Here is a 22,569-nt window from a genome sequence, read left to right on the forward strand (position 1 = left end):
TTCTCCAGGATATCTTCCCGACCCAGGGATTGAACCCAGATCTCCCACATTGTAAGCAGACGCTCTACCATCTGAGTCACCAGGGAAGTCTCCTTTTAGGAAAGAAGATATTAAAAAGCCAAGGTCTGGGTGAAGGGGGCCAAAGGGCACAAACTTCTATTATAAAATGAGTCAGTTATGGGGATGTAATGTGCAGTCTGGTGATTGTAGTTAATCCTACTGTTCTGAATATTTGAAAGCTGATAAGAGACCTTAACATTTCTTACAACAAGAAAAAAATTGTGATTGTGTATGTTACCCCAAACCCCAAGATCAGGGGGCTAGAATGCTACCAGTGTGCCATTGCTTCCAGGGCCTCTCAGACTACAGAGTTAGGGACTGTTGTGTATGTATGTGAGTGAGTGTATAAACACATATCTAATTATTCCCCTGTACCTCTTTATATTTAAAATGTAGTTTTTTGTTTTTATTTAACAAAACCCATAAATGTAGGATTCTAATTAGAGATGTGTAATTTGGATGTACAATTTAACACCTGAGCAGAGCAGAGAGAATTTGGATATATGTCATTGTCCTTTTAATTTTTAGCAGGTGGCTAAACCCCTTGTTTAAAATTGGTCACGAACAGAAATTAAAACAAGATGACATGTACTCAGTGCTTCCGGAAGATCGCTCCCAGCACCTCGGAGAAGAGCTGCAAGGGTGAGCACAGGCAGCAGGGAGGAAAGGAGGGAGAGTGAGAATTTCCACGTGGGGCTAAAGGTGCCGGTGGGGGGGGACTTTGTTTCCTCTGGGTTCTTCTGAGCCTCCTCCCCTGATACTGCATGTTCACCCCCTCAGGCTGACCCCGGGCTTTGCCCACTTTGGAGGCTGGGGGAGCCTATGTTTCCTGTGCATCTGTGGACGTGGGGGGAGCCCGCAGCCACGGCCCTGGAGGCCGAGCTCTGTCCCTGGAGGTGGGGTCCCTGAGGACGGTGTCTGCCGTTCTGAGCTGCTCATGACCTGTGAATCCAGCAAAGCTAGGAAGGAACTTATTTCCAGAATTGGGACTTTTCCACTTCTGGTGCTTCAGGGTCTGCACCGCTCGTCTTTCAGGAGCCTGTGAGCAGGTAGCCAGCACCTATCGCACAACTGCAGAGCGCCCTGTAGTGAGGGCTCGTCTCCCACTCCGCCCCGCCCCCTTCCCCCTTTGGTGCACTCCGCCCCGCCCCCTTTCCCCTTTGGTGCACTCCGCCCCGCCCCCTTTCCCCTTTAGTGCACTCCGCCCCGCCCCCTTTCCCCTTTGGTGGACACACTGCTCTTCACTGCGCTCTCTTTCTCATCGCAGGCGCTGGGATCAGGAAGTGAAGAGAGCCCAGAAGGACGCACGGGAGCCTTCCTTAATGAAAGCGATCGTAAAGTGTTACTGGAAATCCTGTCTAGTTTTGGGAATATTTACGTTTCTTGAGGTAAAAATTTTTACATGCTGTGCGTTGCTTTTAAGTGTATGCAGATCCGTACCGAGATGGATGCGATGGTAGGGAGAGAGGACAGCGGTTTGTCACAGGATAAATCTCATCATGATGTAGCTCAGTGGTTGTGTTTATTTTTAGAATGGACAGAGCTTAAAGGAGTGAGCCTCCAGGGGATTAGTACTAAGTTGGCCGAAAGTTCTTTCAGGTTTTCCCATAACAGCTTATGTTAGTGCCTTAGTGCTGCCTTAGGGACACGGGTGGCCTGTGAGTGTGTGGGAGCAGGAGGGATGGAAGATGCAGTTGCTCTGAAAGGGGTGTTTTAGGTGGAGAAGGGGGTGTGCTGTCCTCAGTCCATCGTGTTGGGGTGAGGAGATGGGTCAGGTGGTTTACAGGTGAGCGGCGTGGCTCTTGTTTAAAGGTTGTGTTATATTGAAGGGCACTGCGGCCAGTGGGCAGCTGGGCAGGTGAAGTCTGACCCACACAACTCGAGAGACAGAGAATCTGTCAGCTCCCAGGTGACTGGGTGGTCCTGGGAGATAGAGCTCTCGTTGATAACAAAGGTGTGTTGACCATTGTGCCAGAGGGTGGTGACAGGAATGTGGGGCAGAGTGCCACCTTAGAGAGGGCTCTGACCACCGAGGCACTGCAGTGCCTTGTGAAGGGCGGGGTGGAGTGTTGATTTCACAGTTGTCCAGCCCCAGTAACACTTCCTGCTGGGGATCCAGGAAGGCCAGGCCTGGGGGCTGCATAAAGTGCAACTGGTAGAGCCCCGGCCCCTCTTTCAGGAGGCTGGTTGTTGGGCGGTCATGCCGGAGAAGTGGGGAGTCGAGGACCTGGTAAATGGGGGAACTCATCTCAGTAGTAGTACTACAAGTACTAGTGGCAGTAAGAAGGGGTCATACTGAGAAGTACTGGTGGTGGCAGCCACAATACTATTAGTAGTGCAGCAATAGCAATTACTCGAAATAAGTTATGTATCAGGAACGGCTACGAGCACTTTATGTGTAATAACATTTTTATTCCTTTGGCTAACTCAGCGAAGTTGTAGGTTTCCTATTACCCTCATTGTAGAAGAAAGGACTCTGAACCCAAGTAATTACATAGGTTGCCTGTGGTTACAGGGAGCTTAAAGGACAAAGTGAGGTTCCATTTCAGGCACTCTGACTTACAAGCCTGATCATCTCAATGACTAAGAGCTCATCCAGGGTCAGGAAGGCTTGTCTTTAGAGCTTTGTCTTCAGGGTCTCAGACACATGCATCCTGAACTTTGTTTAATATAATAAATAAGATGCTAAGAACTTCCTGGAGTAGGAAGTTGGATTTGGGATCATAATTGTGAGTAGATTTCAAGTGACCATGTCCCCTGGGTGCCAGATTTGACTAGGATGCTGATGCCGGCAACATCATGCTGTGGTCAGATGGACCGGGAGCCTCTTAAGAAGCCAGCTTCCCCTCATTACCATCCCTGCTGCTGCTGCTAAGTCGCTTCAGTCCTGTCAGACTGTGTGTGACACTATAGATGGCAGCCCACCAGGCTCCCCCGTCCCTGGGATTCTCCAGGCAAGAACACTGGAGTGGGTTGCCACCTCCTTCTCCAATGCATGAAAGTGAAAAGTGAAAGTCAAGTCACTCAGTCATTACCATCCCTAAGCGGTGATAATTTTAGGTATTGGAAGATCTAAACTCAGCTCTGGATTCTCTAAAACATGAACACATTTACTTTGTTACCTCCTGCCCTCTTTTAATTCCTCTGGGGCACAGATGACTCATGGGTTACCTGTGGTTCCCAGACAGTGCTGTGACCAACCACAGCACAGGCATTCCTGGCACACAGTGGGAAAAGGCAGGGTGATGCCAGTCCAGGGTGCTTTTGGGGTTAGTATTTCAAAGTGTGAAACCTCTGTCCTGTGCGAATTGAGGAGTGATCATAATGTTTGGGGAAGCCAGTACCAGGCTAATGTCCAACCTGGAGCACGTGCAGGTCCCCCCTAATTAGAACAGAACAGCCAGCGAGTTCCCAGCACCTTGGCCCCTGTGTGCACCCCCATGGGGACCTTTGTGAGGAGAACAGGTCTCCGCCTGCCCGGGGCCCTCAGGGTGGAGAGGAGGGGCCTGAAGACTCTTCCTGGACCAGAGACACAGAGACCACCTCCCCAGGTCATCAGGGCTTCTCTGTGAGAGATGAGGTCTCCACCTGCTGGTGTGTAAGTGGGGTGACCTCAGAGAACCAGAGAGGGTTCACCCAGTTCCTTCCCCTGAGTGGGGCAGAGTGACCAGGGTTTATGTCCTCTTCCCAGAAACCTTAGAAATGGCCTGGGCTTGTCTAATTACTGACCTTTGTCCAAGGCCACTTTTGCTGATTGTTTCTGCTTTAGATGGAGAATGTAGGAAGCACATATTTGTGTAAATCTTTACACTGGAGCTCAACTGATGATCAGGAAGTAAGTAGAATCCTGTGTATCCCAAAGTGGGCTTTGTGCCTGGACTCAGGGCTTTGTGCCTTGACTCACTCCCAGAGAGCTGAGTGGTCTTTGCATTTATTTCCCAACCCTTTCTTCAATGTGTTCCTCACTTCTGCTCCAACCAGGAGGCTGAGGAGTGGCTGCTGGTGGCAGAGATATGTGGGCTCAGAGCAACCACTGAGGACCACAGAGCAAGAGAGAGGAGGAGGGGGCATTGAGCCAAGCAGACAGGGACCTGCAGAGCAGACCTGCCCTACTTCTTCTTGAGAGCATAGCATTAGCCATCAGATGTCAGTAATATCCACAGTGATGACCTTGAGACATATATGAGGGTCATGCTTTTCAATTCATTTTTTAAAAAGCTGTATTTTTATTGTCTCTTTAAAAAATGTTTTAAAAATTGAAGTATGATTGACTTACAATATTATATTAGTTTCAAGTGTATAGTATAGTGACTCAGTATTTTTATACATTATTAAATGATCACCCTGATCAGTCTAGTTATCCTTTGTTACCATATAAATTTTCCCAATGTTATTGACTGTATTCCCTATGTTGTACATTACATTTCCACGACTTATTTATTTCATAACTGGTTTGTGTCTCTAAATCTCCCTCACCTATTTCACTCATCCTCTAATCCCCCTCAATCCATTTTCTTTAAAAAATCAAGGAAATAGGTGATTCCTTTTTAAATAGATTACTTTTGTAATGATGAAAAAATAAAAATCCTGCTTAGAAGTGAAATTTTTAATTACTTTCCAGAAAAGTTGGCTTTTAGAAGTGACTTTTCTCAAGAGATCTCATTCAGCCATAATGGCCTATAAACAGCAATGAGTTTTCTAAGCCCTTTGTGAAACCAGCCTCTGCCATTAAGGATAGAATGCATCTCTTCCCAGGACTCCTGTCTTTTGTGCATACTGTAGAAATCCTTGCTCATTTTTTGCTTTCTGAAGTGACAAAATATTTCTAGTTTATCTTTACACAAAAAAAGCTGCTCACCCTTAAGTACAAATTTTCCCTAGCCCTGGAATCTCCATTTCTCCAAGCAGCCATGGCTCCTTATAGTGGGAAATGGTATTTAGAGACTATGGTCTGGGCACTAGGGGTGCTCATTGCTGTTGAGTTGGTTATTGTTTCTCAGCTTTGTCATTGGACAAAGATAGTATACATTTTTTGTAGTAAACAAACCTTGAGTTTATATGGGCATTTTCAATCTGAATCAGATTCAGGACAGTAGTGTTTTTACTTTATCTTTTAACTCTTAGATTGGTATCTGTTTTCTTTCATCATCTGTTCTCTTTTCTGTCATGCCTAATCCCAGTTCTCAATATCAACATAATTGCTCATTTAAAAATTGTATAGTATCAACACTATTAACCATAATGTGACTTTTGGAAGCTTTTTTTTTTGCTGTTCATATTGTCCTTAGGCATATCACACAGAGAATGTTTTCAAATTATTTTTTTACAACTGCTTTTAGTAATTCTTTTTTGTATAACTCAGCCTACTGGATGGATATAACTTTTGTGTCATTTTACTCTGAAATTTTAGGAATTGCTTTTTAAAACTTTATTGTTTTATAATTATAATTCTGTATAATGTTTTGCTGGGAAAGATTGAAGGCAGGAGGAGAAGGGGACAACAGAGGATGAGTTTGGAGATGGAGACTCAATGGAGATGGACTTGAATAGGCTTCGGGAGTTGGTGATGGACAGGGAGGCCTGGCGTGCTGTGGTCCATGGGGTTACAAAGAGTCAGACACGACTGAGTGACTGAACTGAACAGATAATGTTTTCAAACTCTACCAACAGAAGAGGCTGTTTTTAAGGAAGACTGATATCCTTGTTGGCTCCATTCTAATTCTCCCTCCCCTTTTAGAGGTAACATTACAAATTTTGATTTATGTTTTTCTTTTGTAGATTTAGTATTTTATAAACATTTACTTTTTTTCTGTAGTGTCAAATGAAAGGTCTGAATTTCATCATTGGAGTTTCAAGAGTTTGGATTCATAAGGAATTTTCCTAGAAGGATGATATGTAACATGGGACTCTGGTTAAAACCCTCTGTGGCACTTGTAAATCCTTCAGAGCAGGTTCATGACCCCTCCATGTCCAGATGCCCTGAAGATGCAGGAGAATAGCAGATGCTTACATGGGATTAGTTTCTGCATCCAGCATCTTCTCGGGAGAGGGAACTTCAGGCTCCGTCTCTAATCATTTGAATCTATATCAGTTTTTGGAGGCTGGGTTTCAGGCCTCAGAGTGCTCCTAACACCTCCCAGGTAATGCTAAGCTGCAGTCAGGATGAAGACCACTGTGTCAGGAGGAGTGAAGTTATATTTAGAATCCTAATGGTTATTATTTTCCTAGATTCACTGCTTTTCCTCCTTAGCTCTGGATCTTTCTGGGCTCTACTTTTTGTCACCTATTCCCCCATTTCTGAAGATAAACTCTCTATTCATTTTTTCCATAAGCTCATTCTTTTCTGCTTATATATTTCACTCAAGCATTTTTTTTCTTTGATAGCTTGTTTCTATTTTCTGTGTTTCCTTAATTTTTCTTATGAAGTGGAGATGGTGGAGTTGGGTAAGAAACCTTTTAAGTACATGTAAAAATGTCATGGAGAAACTATACTGACTAGGGAAATTTTAGCACTTAACCCTCTGAGAAGTTCCCCTAAGAAGCAGGAAATGGGACCCCAAAGTCAAGTACTTTCAGAAGATTGAATACAAGGGACTGCACCATGAAATGTCTGTCTGTCTGTCTCATACCGTGAGATTCCTGTGGAAACTTGAACGAACGTTGTCATATTGTATTGGACTCTTTTAAAAATCTTTTATGGTTTCACAGTTGTGAAGAATTCCTGTGAAGGAATAAGAACTCTAATCTCAATTGGCTTATGCAAAGAATATTCACAGATCAAGCTTCAGTTCAGTTTAGTCGCTCAGTCATGTCCGACTCTTTGCGACCCCATGAATTGCAGCACGCCAGGCCTCCCTGTCCATCACCAACTCCCGCGGTTCACTCAGAGTCACGTCCATTGAGTCGGTGATGCCATCCAGCCATCTCATCTTCTGTTGTCCCCTTCTCCTCCTGCCCCCAATCCCTCTCAGCCTCAGAGTCTTTTCCAATGAGTCAACTCTTCTCATGAGGTGGCCAAAGTACTGGAGTTTCTGCTTTAGCATCATTCTTTCCAAAGAAATCCCAGGGCTGATCTCCTTCAGAATGGACTGGTTGGATCTCCTTGCAGTCCAAGGGACTCTCAAGAGTCTTCCCAGATCAAGCTTAGACTGACGTCAAAGATGAAAGGTTTTGGGAAAAATTTTTGATCTTCTCCCTGCTTATCCAGAAAGTTTTAATTTGGTTAGTTTCAAGTTTGTGAAAGTCACTCAATTGTGTCTGACTCTTTGTGAACCCCATAGACTATACAGTCCATGGAATTCTCCAGGCCAGACTACCAGAGTGGGTAGCCTTTCCCTTCTTCAGGGGATCTTCCCAACCCAGGGATCAAACCCAGGTCTCCCACATTGTGGGTGGATTCTTTACCAGCCGAGCCACAAGGGAAGCCCAAGAATACTGGAGTGGGTAGCCTATCCCTTCTCCAGTGGATCTTCCCGACCCAGGAGTCAAACAGGGGTCTCCTCATTGCAGGTGGATTCTTTACCAACTGAGCTATCAGGAGAGCCCCCAGTTTCAAGTTTGATAGTGAAGACTCTCAGTTGTTTTTTACCTCACTAATTGAGGGTTAGGATTAGGAACAGACAGAAGATTAGAAGCTATAGGTCCCAGACTGGCATTACTCCTTAGTGAGGCTGTTTGCTCAACTGGCATATTAAATTCTGTCTCTCAGCAGAAAGATTGAGACATTTAGGCAGTAATGACCTGCCTTTATTTTGCAGTATTTTTTTTGCTTGATTTGTAGCATTTATAGTGTTCTTCAAATAGGTGACATTACTCTTACTTTTCCTGTAATTGCGATATTAGGACCAAATAGAGAGCTGAGTAACAGACAGCAGTGATTCCCAAAGAGAATCACCGTTTTAGGACACTTTGGGATGGCAGGTTTACTGCTGGGCTTCTGATGGAGATCCCCAGGTTTGTAGCCTGCAGCACTGGGCTTCCCTTGATCATATCTGGGCTGGGACTGCCTTGTGTAGTTTGACATTCTTGCTTCTCTGTGTAAGCCTCCAGACTTCCATCTCAGTAAACTCTATTAACAGTGTGTTTTATAATCTATGATGTGAGGGAATCTTCTTAAGCTTTTAGCACCTCTAGGGGTGAATGATGGGGCTTTCTGGAAATGTAGCAGTAAGCCTTTGTGTTCTTGAAAACTGGTCATCTTACTCTGATATGGTCATCTTACTCATAATTCTTCTATGACATGGTCTTCTCTTCTCTGGAGTAGATGAAATCTCCTGTGACCTTGTGGAAGGTAAGGCAGGTGTTACAGCCTGTGAACATGTGTGTGTAGAGCAATACAGGAGGGCCTCATCCATATGAATGCCTCATTCATTTGAGTGCCTCATCCATTTGAGAGATTGGGTCAGCTTTCTGTAAATAATTTGAACAGGCACTAATCGGTTGAGCAGAAAATGCTTTTTTGTTATGCTTCACATTTTGAGCTTTGAATTCTCCTTCCTTTCCTCTTGTGTGTGGGTGCCTCAACTTTGTACAGACAGTAGAGAGCTTTCAAAAGAAAACCCATCTGGGAACTTCCCTGGTGGTCCTAAGAGTCTGCCTTTCAATGCAGAGGTCACAAGTTTGATCTCTGGTCATGGAAGTAAGATATTACATGTCTCAGGGCAACTAAACTGTCAGTTCCCAACAAGAGAAGCCTGTGCACTGCAATGAAGACTCAACACAGCCAAAAAAAGATAAAAGTTTTGTGCTGGAGGTTTCTTTGTGTCTGATGTTCCACAGTTGAGTAGACCAGTTGATAGTAGAAGTTGATAGAGATCAAATCCAGACATTGATTGAGAACAATCAATGTTATATCACGTGGGAGATAGTCAACATACTCAAAATATCCACAAAAACACAATAACCATCGGAAGTCATTTTACCATTTTGTTTATGTTAATCACTTTGTGGTTCGGTTTCCACCTAAGTTAAGCAGGGGGCAAAAAACCCTTCTTGACCATATTTCCACACTCAATTCTCTACTGATATGTAACTATTAATAAAATGCTCCTTTTTAAAAAAACAAATTGTGATGGGTGATGAAAAGTAGATACTGTACACAGATGTGGAATGGAAGAGATCATGGGATAAGTGAAATGAACCACCACCAACCACATCAAAGTCCAGTCTTCATCAAGAGAAGTTGATGTTATATATACTGTGGGACTGAAAGGGAGTCCTCCATTATGGACTTCTTCCGGAAAACCAAACAGTTAATTCCAATGAGTACTTCTCCCAGTTGTATTAACTTAAAGCAGCACTTGATGAAAAGTGTCTGAAATTAGTCAACAGAAAATGCATTATCTTCCATCAGGATAATGTAAGACCACATGTTTCTTTGATGACCAGGCAGAAACTGTTACAGCCTGACCTGGAGGAAGTAACTCATCTTCCATATTTACCAGACATTGCACTTTCAGATTTCCATTTGTTTTGTTTTTTACAAAATTCTCTTACTGGAAGAAAATTTTAATTCTCTGGAAGACTGTAAAGGCACCTGAAATAGATTCAGAGTTTTCCTCAAAAAGATACAAAGTTTTGGGAAGATGAAATTAGGAAATTGCCTGAAAAATGGAAGAAGATAATGGAACAGAACTTTGAAAAGGTTGTTCAACAAAGTTCTTGATGAAAATGAAAAATGTGCCTTTTATTTTTACTTAAAAAACCAAAAGAACTTTTTGGCCAACCCAATACTAAGGCTTTATTGTCTTTGTAAGATTTTGGCTTACATTAAAACTAACACTGTTGTGTGCTTTGTCTTCTCTGAGATAGTGGATCTGTGCATTTTTCTTTTAGATTAGCCATGAATGTAGCATTTTCTCAAGATGGCTTTTTAAAGATGCTAACAATAAAAGTAAAACTTGTATTAAGAAAAACTGACATCACTTGTATTTCTAATTGAGGTTTTTTTTTTTTCTTTCAGGAAGGCACCAGAGTAGTTCAACCCATATTTTTGGGGAAAATGGTTAGTTATATTGAAAACTATGATTCCAATGATTCTGCTGCTTTACACGAAGCCTACGGCTACGCGGCAGGGCTGAGCGCCTGCGTGCTCGTGTGGGCCGTTCTGCACCACTTGTACTTCTATCACATGCAGCGCGTGGGGATGAGGCTGAGGGTAGCCGTGTGCCATATGATATACCGCAAGGTGAGTGTCACTTGGTACCATGGTGTGTACCTCCCCTGGAGCATCAGAAACGTTTTGGGAAAGTTGTCTGAAAACTAAAAAATTGTAACTGGGATCATTTACACCTTCCTAGAGAGGCTTGCTATTTGCATCAGGCCAATTTTGTTCTTGTCATTTAAGCAAACTTTACCAGTAAGTAATGAAAAGTTTTGTGTTGAGATTGGGTCAGGACTGCCTTTGATAACTTTTATCCACAGGTTGTTGCGTAATATCCACTCAGCTTGTAATGGATTCTGATTATCAAACTGGTTTTCAATGTTTTCATACTTAAATCTCATAGCTGTATTTGTGGAACTTTTGTTGTTCATTAACCTTCTTTTACATTGAAGTTGTATTTAAAAGTAAACTTCAGTGATTGGATTTATAAAATTAAATCTAGGAGCAAAAAATGTATTTGAGAAAGGAAATGATTATATTTTTAAATGACCCATCTAATCATATTGAATATAATTGTGTAAACTAGAAAAGCATATAAATGGAATCCATGCCAAACATAGACTCGCTCACTATATTCTATAGTTATGATTGTTTATAATGGTATTAAAGAATAGAGCTGAATGTTGGGCTGAAACTTGAAATCATATACTGTTTTTACTGGTTTTAGTATTTTGGTGAGAATTTGTTGCTATTCATTCAAGTTATTTAATTCAGTGTTTCTTTTTTCTTAAGTATGCAGTTTAGCACTTTTAATAAGACCTGATTTAATGTGTTCAGTGATTTTGTATTGAGAAATGCTGCAGAATTATTCCATACTTCACCCTGGTCTTAACTAGTTTAAAAGAAATAAGGATTTTTGGTGATTTTATAAAGGAATTGCCACAGATACACCAGTGTTATGAGCTGAAGGGCTCTTTATAAACTTGATCTTGGATGTCTCTTTGCCCTGGGCTGTTTACATTTTTTTAGAAAAAAAAATTATATAACTGTATTTTATAGTTGAAATTTGCAGAGAGAGTAGATCTTAAGTGTTCTCACCACACATACAAAAGGGTAACTACATGTGATGATGGCGTGTTTGTTTGTTTTTCTACTGTAGTGTTTCCCAATGTTTATTTACATCAAAACATCACATTGCACATATTAAATATATTTAATTTTTACTGCAAATAAACAAAATCCTCATTGAAAGCTAAAACCAAAAAAATTTACATGAAAAGTTTTGCTTCTCTTATTATTTGCTGCTTATCTAGAGCTTCTGTTTCTTGGGAATACTTTTCTGGGCAAAATGTAGGATGTTTTCCCCATCTTTCCTTTAGTAAAATGTTGTTAAATCTTGGGACTGTGAACTCAGGGCCCTGGCATCTCACTGTCTGTGTTTGGCTATGGCACATGAGTCCAGATTCTCCTTGGGTGACATACCCTCTAGTTAAGGGTCTTCATGGTCAGTCATCATCATCTTTGTTATTCTTTTGCACCTTGTTGTACCATTTAGTAGACAAAATACTCAGATTTCCCCACAAATTCAGTTCAGTTCAGTTGCTCAGTCATGTCCGACTCTTTGAGACCTCTTTGGACTGCAGCATACCAGGTCTCCCTGTCCATCACCAACTCCCAGAGTTTACTCAAACTCATTTCCTTTGAGTCGGTGATGCCACCCAACCATCTCATCCTCTGTTGTCCCCTTCTTCTCCCACCTTCAATCTTTCCCCACATCAGGGTCTTTTCCAATGAGTCAGTTCTTCACATCAGGTAGCCAAATATTGGAGTTTCACCTTCAGAATCAGCCCTTCCAATGAATATTCAGGACTGATTTCCTTTAGGATGGACTAGTTGGATCTCCTTGCAGTTCAAGGGACTCTCAAGAGTCTTCTCCAACACCACAGTTCAAAAACATCAATTCTTCAGTGCTTAGCTTTCTTTATAGTCAGACTCTCACATCCATACATGATTAGTGGAAAACCATAGCTTTGACTAGATGGATCTTTGCTGGCAAAGTAATGACTCTGCTTCTTAATATGCTCTCTAGGGTTGTCAGACTGAGCAACTGAACTGAACTGAACTGAGGTTTGTCATAGCTTCTCATCCAAGGAGCAAGCGTCTTTTAATTTCATGGCTGCAGTCACCATCTGCAGTGATTTTGGAGCCCCCAACCCCCTCAAGAAATAGCTAGATGTTTATCTTTCCAGATCATGCTTAGCTCCCATAAGTATGCAGTAAATTTCACCAGAACTGTACTGTGAAAACCTTAAGTTAGATTTGAGATGATGGTTTAGTCAAACAAAGCTCTTTCTTTGCTGCACAGGTGAGCCAGTGTCCACTGGTTTTCTTCCTCTTCCCACTAACACTTTGGAATGCTTTTTTTGGGAAATGTGATCTGACCTTGTATGTTGCTTATGTGAATGTGAACATATCCCTAAGTGTTCATTTACTGGCTTAATTAGCCTAAAATAATTGTTTCTTGCAAAGTCAGAAACTGTGTATATAACCTGAAATTCCAGAAACATGGGAATTTCCTCGTGGACAGCCTTGCATCTAGATTCCTACTGAGATGCAGGTAACAGGTGGGCTGATTTCTTAGGGCAAAGCTGGGGCTGCTGAGCAGCTCTGAAATGCCCCTATGAACTTCTGTGGTTCATGCTTAGGCTCCGCCTCCTGACCCCTGGTCCTGGGGAGAAATCAGATTGGGTGTTAGAAATGGGATGGCTGCTAAGCTCATAGTCATAGCTTGTGATTTTGAATGATTTTGGGAGATGTATCATATATAAAGATGATTTGTCATTTATTTACCTTTTGATAAAATTACTTTTAGCTTTGGTTCATAATTTAAACAATTGTGGTAAAATATACACAACATAAGATTTATCATTTTAACGGTTTTTAAGTGCAACATTTAGTGACATTAAATACATTCACATTCTTGTGCAGCCATCACCACTCTGCATATTCAGAATTTTTTCTTCTTCCAAAACGTAACCTCTGCACTAATTAAATACTCACTCCCCAGTCACCTCCTCTTCGTCATCATGACTCTACTATGTTTTTCTGTGAATTTGACTCCTCTAGGTCCCTCATTTAAATGAAATTATGCAATGTTTATTATTTTATGTCATGTAGTACAATATCTTCAAGATTCATCCATGTTGGAACAGATGTCAGAATTTAAGTCCTTTTAAAAGGTGAATCATATTCCTTCACATGTATATACAACATTGTGTATATCCTCATTGGCAAAATCACACATAAGTTGAAGAAAGTAGGGAAAACATTGAGAAAACTAATATCATGACATCTGGTCCCATCACTTTATGGCAAATAGATGGGGAAACAGTAAGATACTTTATTTTGGGGCGCTCCAAAATCACTGCAAATGGTGACTGCAGCCATGAAACTAAAAGACGCTTTCCCTTGGAAGGAAAGTTATGACCAAACTAGACAGCATATTGAAAAGCAGACACATTACTTTGCCAACAAAGGTCCATTTAGTCAAGGCTATGGTTTTTCCAGTAGTCATGTATGGGTGTGAGAGTTTGATTATCAAGAAAGCTGAGCGCTGAAGAATTGATGCTTTTGAACTGTGGTGTTGGAGAAGAATCTTGAGAGTCCCTTGGAGAGCAAGGAGATCCAACCAGTCCATCCCAAAGGAGATCAGTCCTGAGTGTTCTTTGGAAGGACTGATGCGGAAGCTGAAACTCCAATACTTTGCCCACCTGATGTGAAGAAGTGACTCATTTGAAAAGACCCTGATGTTAGGAGAGATTTAAGGTCGAGGAGAAGGGGATGCCAGAGGATGAGATGGTTGGATGGCATCACAGACTCAATGGACATGAGTTTGAGTAAACTCCGGGAGTTGGTGATAGACAGGGAGGCCTGGCGTGCTGCAGTCCATGGGGTTGCAAAGAGTTGGACGCAACTGAGAGACTAAACTGAACTAAACTGATTCAGGTATGACCTAAATCAAATCCCTTATGATTATACAGTGGAAGTTACAAATAGATTCAAGGGATTAGATCTGATAGACAAACTGCCTGAAGAACTATGGATGGGGGTTCTTGACATTGTACAGGTGGCCATGATCAAGATCGTTCCCAAGAAAAAGAAATGCAACAAGGCAAAATGGTTGTCTGAGGAGACCCTGAAAATAGCTGAGAAAAGAAGAGAAGCTAAAGACAAAGGAGAAAAGCAAAGATATACTCATTCGAATTCAGAGTTCCAAAGAATAGCAAGGAGAAATAGGAATGCCTTCCTCAGTGATCAATGCAAACAAATAAAGGAAAACAATAGAATGGGAAAGACTAGAGATCTCTTTAAGAAAATTACAGATACCAAGGGAACATTTCATGCAAAGATCGGCACAATAAAGGACAGAAATGATATGGACCTAACAGAAGCAAAAGATATTAGGAAGGGGTGGCACCAATACACAGAAGAAATATACTAAAAAGATCTTCATGACCCAGATAACCATGATGGTGTGATCACTGGACGAGAGCCAGACATCCTGGAATGTGAAGTCAAGTGGGCCTTAGAAAGCATCACTATGAACAAAACTAGTGGAGGTGATGGAATTCCAGGTGAACTATTTCAAATCCTAAAAGATGATGCTCTGAAAGTGCTGCACTCAATATGCCAGCAAGTTTGGAAAATCAGCAGTGGCCACAGGACTGGAAAAGGTCAGTTTTCATTCCAATCCCAAAGAAAGCAATGCCAAGGAATGTTCAAACTACCCCACAGTTGAACTCACCTCACATGCTAGCAAAGTAATGCTCAAAATTCTACAATCCAAGCTTCAAGAGCACGTGAACTGTGAACTTCCAAATGTTCAAGGTGAATTTAGAAAAGGCAGAGGAACCTGAGGTCAAATTGCCAAGCTCTGTTGCATCATCAAAAAAGGAAGAGAGTTCCAGAAATACATCTACTTTTGCTTTATTGACTATGCCAAAGCTTTTGACTGTGTGGATTACCATAAACTGTGGAAAATTCTTTAAGAGATGGGAATAGCAGACCACTTGACCCCGCCTCCTCAGAAATTTATATGCAGTAGTTAGAAGCAATAGTTAGAATCAGACATGGAACAACAGACTGGTTCCAAATTGGGAAAGAAGTACATCAAGGCTGTATATTGTCACCCTGTTTATTTAACTTATAGCGAGCACATCATGAGAAATGCCGGGCTGAATGAAGCACAGGCTGGAATCAAGATTGCCAGGAGAAATATCAATACCTCAGATACGCAGATGACACCAGCCTTATGCCAGAAAGCAAAGAAGAACTAAAGAGTCTCTTGATGAAGGTGAAAGAGGAGAGTGAAAAAGCTGGTTTAATACTCAACATTCAGAAAATTACAATCATGGCATCTGATCCCATCACTTCATAGCAAATAGATGGGGAAACAATGGAGAGAGTGAGAGATTTTATTTTTTTGGACTCCAACATCACTGCAGATGGTGATTGCAGCCATGAAATTAAATGATACTTGCTCTTTGGAAGAAAAGCTATGATCAATCTAGACAGCATAGACATGAAAAAGCAGAGACATTACTTTGCCAACAAAGGTCTGTCTAGTCAAAGCTATGATTTTTCCAGTAGTCATGTTTGGATGAGAGTTGGAATCCAAAGAAAGCTGAGTGCCAAATAATTGATGCTTTTGAACTGTGGTGTTTGAGACGACTCCTGAGAGTCCCTTGGACTGCAAGGAGATCCAACCAGTCCATCCTAAAGGAAGTCCACCCTGAATATTCATTGGAAGGACTGATGCTGAAGTTGAAACTCCAATAGTTTGGCCACCTGATGCAAAGAACTGACTCATTGGAAAAGACCCTGATGCTGGGGAAGATTGAAGGCAGGAGGAGAAGGGGATGACAGAGAATGAGATGGTTTGATGGCATCACCGACATGATGGACTTGAGTTTGAGTACTGACTGACTGACTGTGTATCTATTTATCTGTGAGTGGACATTTGAGTTGTTTCTACCTTTCGACTGTTGTACATAATGGTGCTATGAACAGGGTGCACAAATGACCAGTGAAATTCATGCTGTAAGTTATTCTGGGTATATTCTGGGAAATGAAATTGCTATGCTGTGAACCAATTTCATGTTTGGTTTTTGAGGAAATGCCATACTCTCTTCCATTGTGGTTACATCATTTTAAATTTTCTCTTGAGCATTGATTTTTCTGTTTAGTTGAAGACTAAATAGAAAGAATTTATGAACCATGATATTTCGTTTGGATCCGTGGCTCCAGTTGATGGTCTGTTGAAACAGCTCAAGGTGGTCTGTTCAGGTTTCTCAGTTCTCTAGGGAATTTTTCAGAGCTTTTTATCAAATCAAGGGATTGTACAGCACAGTGTGTGTCTTTTTGTAAAGTCAGCAGACTGGCGTTAAGAACATAGTTTCCTCACAGGATTAGTGTTTTGAATAGTATACTGGTTAGTTTTAGAATGAGGAAACTAAGACCAGAGTGTTTAAATGGTGTCACGCCTGGTATTAATGAGTGACCAGATTTATAGTCCAAGTCCCCTAATCTCTTTCCTTAAGGCGGCCTCTCCACTTTCATCTTGTTGTTGTTCAGTTGCTAAGTCCTATCCAACTCTGTGACCCCATGGACTGCAGCACATCAGCCTTCGCTGTCGTTTATTATCTCCTGGAGTTTGCACAGACTCATATCCATTGAGTCAAGGATGCCATCCAACTATCTCATCCTCTGTTGCCCCCTCCTCCTCCTGTCCTTAATGTTTCTCAGCATTAAGGATCTTCTCCAATGAGTCAGCTCTTGGCATCAGGCAGCCAAACTGTTGGAGCTTCAGTTTCAGTATCAGTCCTTACAAGGAGTATTCAGGGTTTATCTTCTTTAGGTTTGAGTGGTTGGATCTCCTAGCTGTCCAGGGGACTTTCAAGAGTCTTCTCTAGAACCACATTTCAAAAGCATCAATTCTTCGGTGCTCAGCCTTCTTTATGGTCCAGCTCTCACATCAGTACATGACTACTGGAAAGAACATAGCTTTGACTATATGGACCTTTCTTGGCATAATGATGTCTCTGCTTTTTAATATGCTGTTTAGGTTTTGGCTGAAAATTACTTAGTTGGTTCATAAGTCTAAACCTACATTCATTTATCCTTCAGGCAGGTCCAAGTTCACTGAGAAACAGGAGGGAGGGTTTTGCTTCTGTCTCCCGCTCCCCACTTTGCTGTCCTTGTGGGCAGGGCTGCCGCCACATTGAATTGTCTAAGGATGAACATGGGTCCCCAAAGCCCTGCTTTCAGGCATCATTCTTCTCGTCCTGACACCACACAAGACCCAATGAAAACACACTCCATTTTGCTATGTTCTCAGAATGACTTGGTATCACTGTAGGAATCCGATTCTCTGTATCTTTCTCTAATTTCAGTCACTTCACCTGAGTAGCTCCACCATGGGGAAGACCACCACAGGCCAGATAGTCAACCTGATGTCCAACGATGTGAACAGGTTTCCTGAGGGATCCTCTTCCATTTCCGGGGGGGGGGGGGGAGCGCTCCTCAGAAAGAGAGAGGCAGTGGAACTTCCCTCAGCAAAGCTGAGGGGTCCCCAGGAGAGGTGAGCCTGCTGTCCGCCAACCCAGCCCCTTGATGAGCAAGAGACAATCAGACGCGGCAGGGGTTCCATCTAAGCAGTTCTGCTTTATTGCCACAAACACTTGGTTTATATAGGCAAGCAAGGGGGTTTTGCGAGGGTTGGACGGATCACATTAAAGGTCAACTTGTAATATGCCATAGTTGTACTAATCACATTAAAGGTCAAGTCGTCATGTGCTTCATTGTAACAAGAGTCTATGGTGATCACTTGCTATCCACGTGCATGGAAATCAAGAGAACCAATCAAAAGTTTTAACAAACAACTTACACCACGCCCTCATCTCGTCCGCCAGGCGCCATCTTAGCTCTAAACCACAAAGCTAGCCCTTCTTTTTTCAAGGTTTCCCATTTAGGGCCCCACAATTTCCCATCCTTCTTGTTACTGGATTTAGCTTATTGGGATGCCAGGTGCCAGGGTTTGGTGTCAGTCAGCGTTCTGTTGAGGACATAAGACAAGGGTTCTCTTTATCCAATGCTCATTTCCTCTGTATGCAACTTAGATGTGATAATATGTTTTGTCCTGTAGATGAGAAGTTTGTTTTTCTGACATTGTCTGCAATATACTTCAGTAATAGGCAGGCAGTGGTGTTCTTGGACAGCTTGGTTAGTGTTCGTAGAGGTCCTGCATAGAAATTTCGTAGTGGCCCTTCTTGGCATGCGGTGTCAGTGTTGCTTCCTGAATTGTCTTCCTCCTCCTCTGGATGATGAAGGCCTGGTTGGCAGGGATTGTTCTTTCTTTGCACCCTGTTCAGTGCTGCTTCACAGAGAGCCTTTGAGGAATATGCCAAGTGGGTGGTATCAAGCCATGCACAGCCTTCCCTCTGCTGTCCCATCATACTCATTTCACACTTACCTTATGAACAGATCACGTTACCAGGGTGTTGCAGCTGTTGGCCAGATCTGCATAGAACAGTTCTCTTTCCTGGATGATCCTGCCTTTAAGTTTGGGAGCTTCCCTGGTAGCTCAGATGGTAAAGAGTCCACCTGCAAAGGAGGAGGCCCGGGTTTGATCCCTGGGTCAGGAACATTCCCTGGAGAAGGAAATGGCACCCTGCTCCAGTTATCATGCCAGGATAATTCCATGGACAGAGGAGCCTGGTGGCCTATAGTCATGGGGTTGCAAAGAGCTGGATGATTAAGCGACTAATGTTTTCACTTCTCCTTCAATTATTCGTTCATCAAACATTAGGTAAGGCCTCTACTTAATTTGAAGGATGAATAAGCGTTAATTTCTGCCCTGGAAAGGCAATAGCCTGTCTGAAAGGTAAATGCACAAGCAGTTGTTGGAAAGTGTGGTATGTACCATAATACAGGCTCTTCTGGGGAGATGGGGCTGAATTTTGGGACAGAGAGAGTTTGAGGAAGCCCTGAGCTCATCTATGTTGTGGACAAAATCAACATCTTCTGTCAGTGGTGCTGGTCGGGTTCTCCCTGGATGTCCCTGAGGCCGGCCCTGTGCTGCCCTGGAACAGCGTCACTTGGGGTGGACGCTTGGATTTCTGCTTCAGCAGGTGTAAAACTCACTGAGATCATTTCTGTTTAGATTCCTGTCTGTTCCTTCAGAGTAGATTGTCTCCACACTGTGTCCTGACTGGTTTTATTGTATGCAGTCCTAAGAAGGCTTTGTCTTTCTCTTTTAAGGTAACAGTGTTCTTGCACTATCTGTGGATGGGACCACTGCAGACTGTCGCAGTGACTGCCCTGCTCTGGATGGAAATAGGAATGTCATGTTTTGCCGGGATGGCGGTTCTCATTATTCTTCTGCTTTTGCAAAGCTGCTTCGGGGTGTTGTTTTCATCACTTCGGTAAGAGAAACACTGATTTAAAAAATGGGTGATATGTGCTTAGTAACATGCAGCGTCTGCTTGGTGCTTGTGTTCAAACCAATGCCTTCTCTGGTCTCTTCTTTGAGTGCATTGTAGACCCTTCAGGCTTTGCAGGTGGAGGCTTCAACCTTAAGCTGAAGGCTGATCTTGAAGAGGGAAAGGAGATGGCACTCGCTGGCTCCTCCCACTACCATAGCTGAATAAGTGGAGTGTCCTTAAGCAGAATGTACCTACATTGACGTTATGTAAACTTTATTAAATAGTAATAATCCTATAGGCTTAAATTTAGCTGCATGTATTTTTGTTATTCTTATGTTAGAGCAATTTTCAGGTACCTATTTTCATGTCTTGTTTTTAAATCAGTGTTTCCATTAACTTATAAGTGCCTGAAGGACAAGGCCAACCTCAATTAACTGTGTCTTAGTAAAGCCCTACAGTCCCAGCGGAATATGTGATAGAACAGTGGCTGGTGATGAAGGACCTAATGGTGATGAGATACACCTAAAGCAGGTCCCAGAGGGTTGGAGGTGGGTCGTTGTCCAGGCTGTCAGGTGATGGAGGTGCTGTGCTCTTTGAAGTTGTTTTTTTTTTCCCTTGAGATTTTTCCTGTTTTTCTTTTTTTTTATGACTTTACATGTGATATTTTTGTCTATTTGAAATTCCCTTTCCTGTCTGCTGTGGAGAGATGTTCCTTATCCTTCGAGGCCCTGTTCCAATGGTACCAGGTCTCTGAAGCTCTTGCTCTGCTTTCCCAGTGGAATTAACAGCCCTATCTTTTCTGCTCCCCAGCATTTCACTCCTATTTTATCACAGCACAGACACTGTCTTCCCACTAGATTCAGTGTCTTTTTGCCTTCCCTGCCCAACTGCGACCTCCTTGGGCAGAGAGTTTATACCTGACTTACTTTGGGTCTTCCTCAGCCAGTAATGCGAGTTCTCCGAGTTACTCTTTGAATTAGGCTGAATGGTTGACTTCTAGAAGTCTTTTTCTCCACTTGCACTTTGAGAAGGACCTTCCTGTGATGTCAGCACAGAAGAGCTGTAGGGAATCATCGATCCCTGGTCCCTCTCTGTGCCCCCTGCTGCTGCTGCTGCTGAAGAAAGCTGGGCTGTGGTCACTGAGGCTCATCTCACATCTGTCCCCTCAGGAGTAAGACTGCAGCTCTCACAGACGACAGGATCAGGACCATAAGCGAAGTCATAACCGGCATCAGAACAGTAAAAATGAATGCTTGGGAAAAGTCATTTATAGACCTTATTACCAGACTGAAAAGGTAAGTTTTTGTACATATCACACCATATTTTTGTATTTTCCCCTCTATTTTTACTGACTGAAATTAGAAGTCTTATCAAGTTTTCACATGAAGATGAGCTTAAATACTATGAACTCCACACCTCACATGTGGCAGGAGGGTTAAGTGGAAAAGGGGAGATGTCGTTTTAACCTGTTGTTCCACTTACGATCTTCTTAAAGGAAAAATTATGTATGCTTCTGAAGACAAACAGATAGCCAAATAAACACATGAAAAAATGTTCAACATCACTCTTTATTAGAGAAATGCAAATCAAGACTACAGTGAAATATCACCTCACACTGGTAGGCATGGCCATCAGCAAAAAGTCTACAAACAGTACCCTCCTGCACTGTGGTAGAAGTGCAAATTGGCACAGCTGTTATGGAAAACAGGCCGGAGATTCCTTAGAAAACTAGGAATAAATCCGCCATATGACCCAGCCATCCCACTAATGGACATATTCCCTGAGAAAACCAGAATTCAAAAAGACACATGTACCTCAATGCTCATTGCAGCACTATTTACAATAGCCAGGACATGTGCTTCCATAGGGGCCTTGGTGCCTGCCTCTGTCTAATGTCTTGGTGTCTCACAATTTTGGGGTGTCTTATTGTCTTCCCCTACAAGTTCATGAGCTCCTAGAGGGGACGGACTGTGTCTTTCTGTCATAAGTGGGGAGCCTGGCCCAGGACTTGTGGTTATGAATGCTTGTTGAAAGAATGTTCAAACCCAGTCCAGTTTACCCACAGTGTTTAAAAGGGTGACATGAAGCCTCTCTTTGGTTGGGAGAGTGAAGTGGTGATGAAGTGTGTGTCCTGCTGTTGGGACGGAGCCCTGGGCGTGCACTGTGTAGTGTCTCCATGTGAGGACTTGAATTCATGCCTTGGATATCGATGCTTCTTTTAAAACCTCTTTCATTGAAACATGTATAATATCATATAAGAAACGAATCGCCAGTCTAGGTTCGATGCAGGGTGCAGGATGCTTGGGGCTAGTGCACTGGGATGACCTGGAAGGATGGTGTGCGGGGGGGAGGTGGGAGGGGGTTTGGGATTGGGAACACATGTATGCCTGTGGCGGCTTCATGTTGATGTATAGCAAAATCAATACAATATTGTAAAGTAAAAAAATAATAAATAAAATTAAAACCTCTTTTCTACTCTCCTTTTCAGGAAGGAAATTTCCAGGATTCTGAAAAGTTCCTACCTTAGGGGCATAAATTTGGCATCATTTTTTGCCATCAGCAAAATTATGATTTTTGTCACCTTCATCACCAATGAGCTCCTTGACAACCGGATCTCAGCCAGCCAAGTGTTTGTGGTGGTGACGCTGATTGAGGCTCTGCGGTTCTCGAGCACCCTCTACTTCCCCATGGCCGTCGAGAAGGTGTCAGAGGCCGTCGTCAGCATCCGAAGAATCAAGGTTTGGGGACAAATAATTGTTTTCCGTTGTCGGTGGATTTTTTGTAAAATGCCTCCTTTTATTTGGTATCACTGTGTTCCAGTTGGGAGATATTTAGCTCTCTCAGTGCCAAAGCTGGCAGTCTTCCCAGAATGCTGCAGGTGCTCTCTTCTCTTATTAGGTGGAGTGTGTTACAGATATCGTTAGA

General features: G+C 42.6%; 1 protein-coding gene across 1 annotated transcript in view; it reads left to right on the top strand.

Annotated features, from left to right (window-relative positions):
* The first annotated feature begins 631 nt into the window (after positions 1 to 631).
* Positions 632 to 22,569, top strand: part of LOC138088944 (ATP-binding cassette sub-family C member 4-like) — a 143,920-nt gene continuing 121,982 nt past the window's right edge. The window contains exons 1-7 of the mRNA XM_068984201.1: positions 632 to 702; positions 1,328 to 1,448; positions 10,022 to 10,246; positions 17,614 to 17,701; positions 19,479 to 19,644; positions 20,814 to 20,939; positions 22,133 to 22,382. Coding sequence (XP_068840302.1) covers positions 647 to 702; positions 1,328 to 1,448; positions 10,022 to 10,246; positions 17,614 to 17,701; positions 19,479 to 19,644; positions 20,814 to 20,939; positions 22,133 to 22,382 — 1,032 coding nt within the window. The 5' untranslated portion in view covers positions 632 to 646. The remainder of the gene's footprint in view (positions 703 to 1,327; positions 1,449 to 10,021; positions 10,247 to 17,613; positions 17,702 to 19,478; positions 19,645 to 20,813; positions 20,940 to 22,132; positions 22,383 to 22,569) is intronic.

This window comes from Capricornis sumatraensis, chromosome 12, assembly GCF_032405125.1.
Source record: "Capricornis sumatraensis isolate serow.1 chromosome 12, serow.2, whole genome shotgun sequence".
Taxonomy (NCBI): domain Eukaryota; kingdom Metazoa; phylum Chordata; class Mammalia; order Artiodactyla; family Bovidae; genus Capricornis; species Capricornis sumatraensis.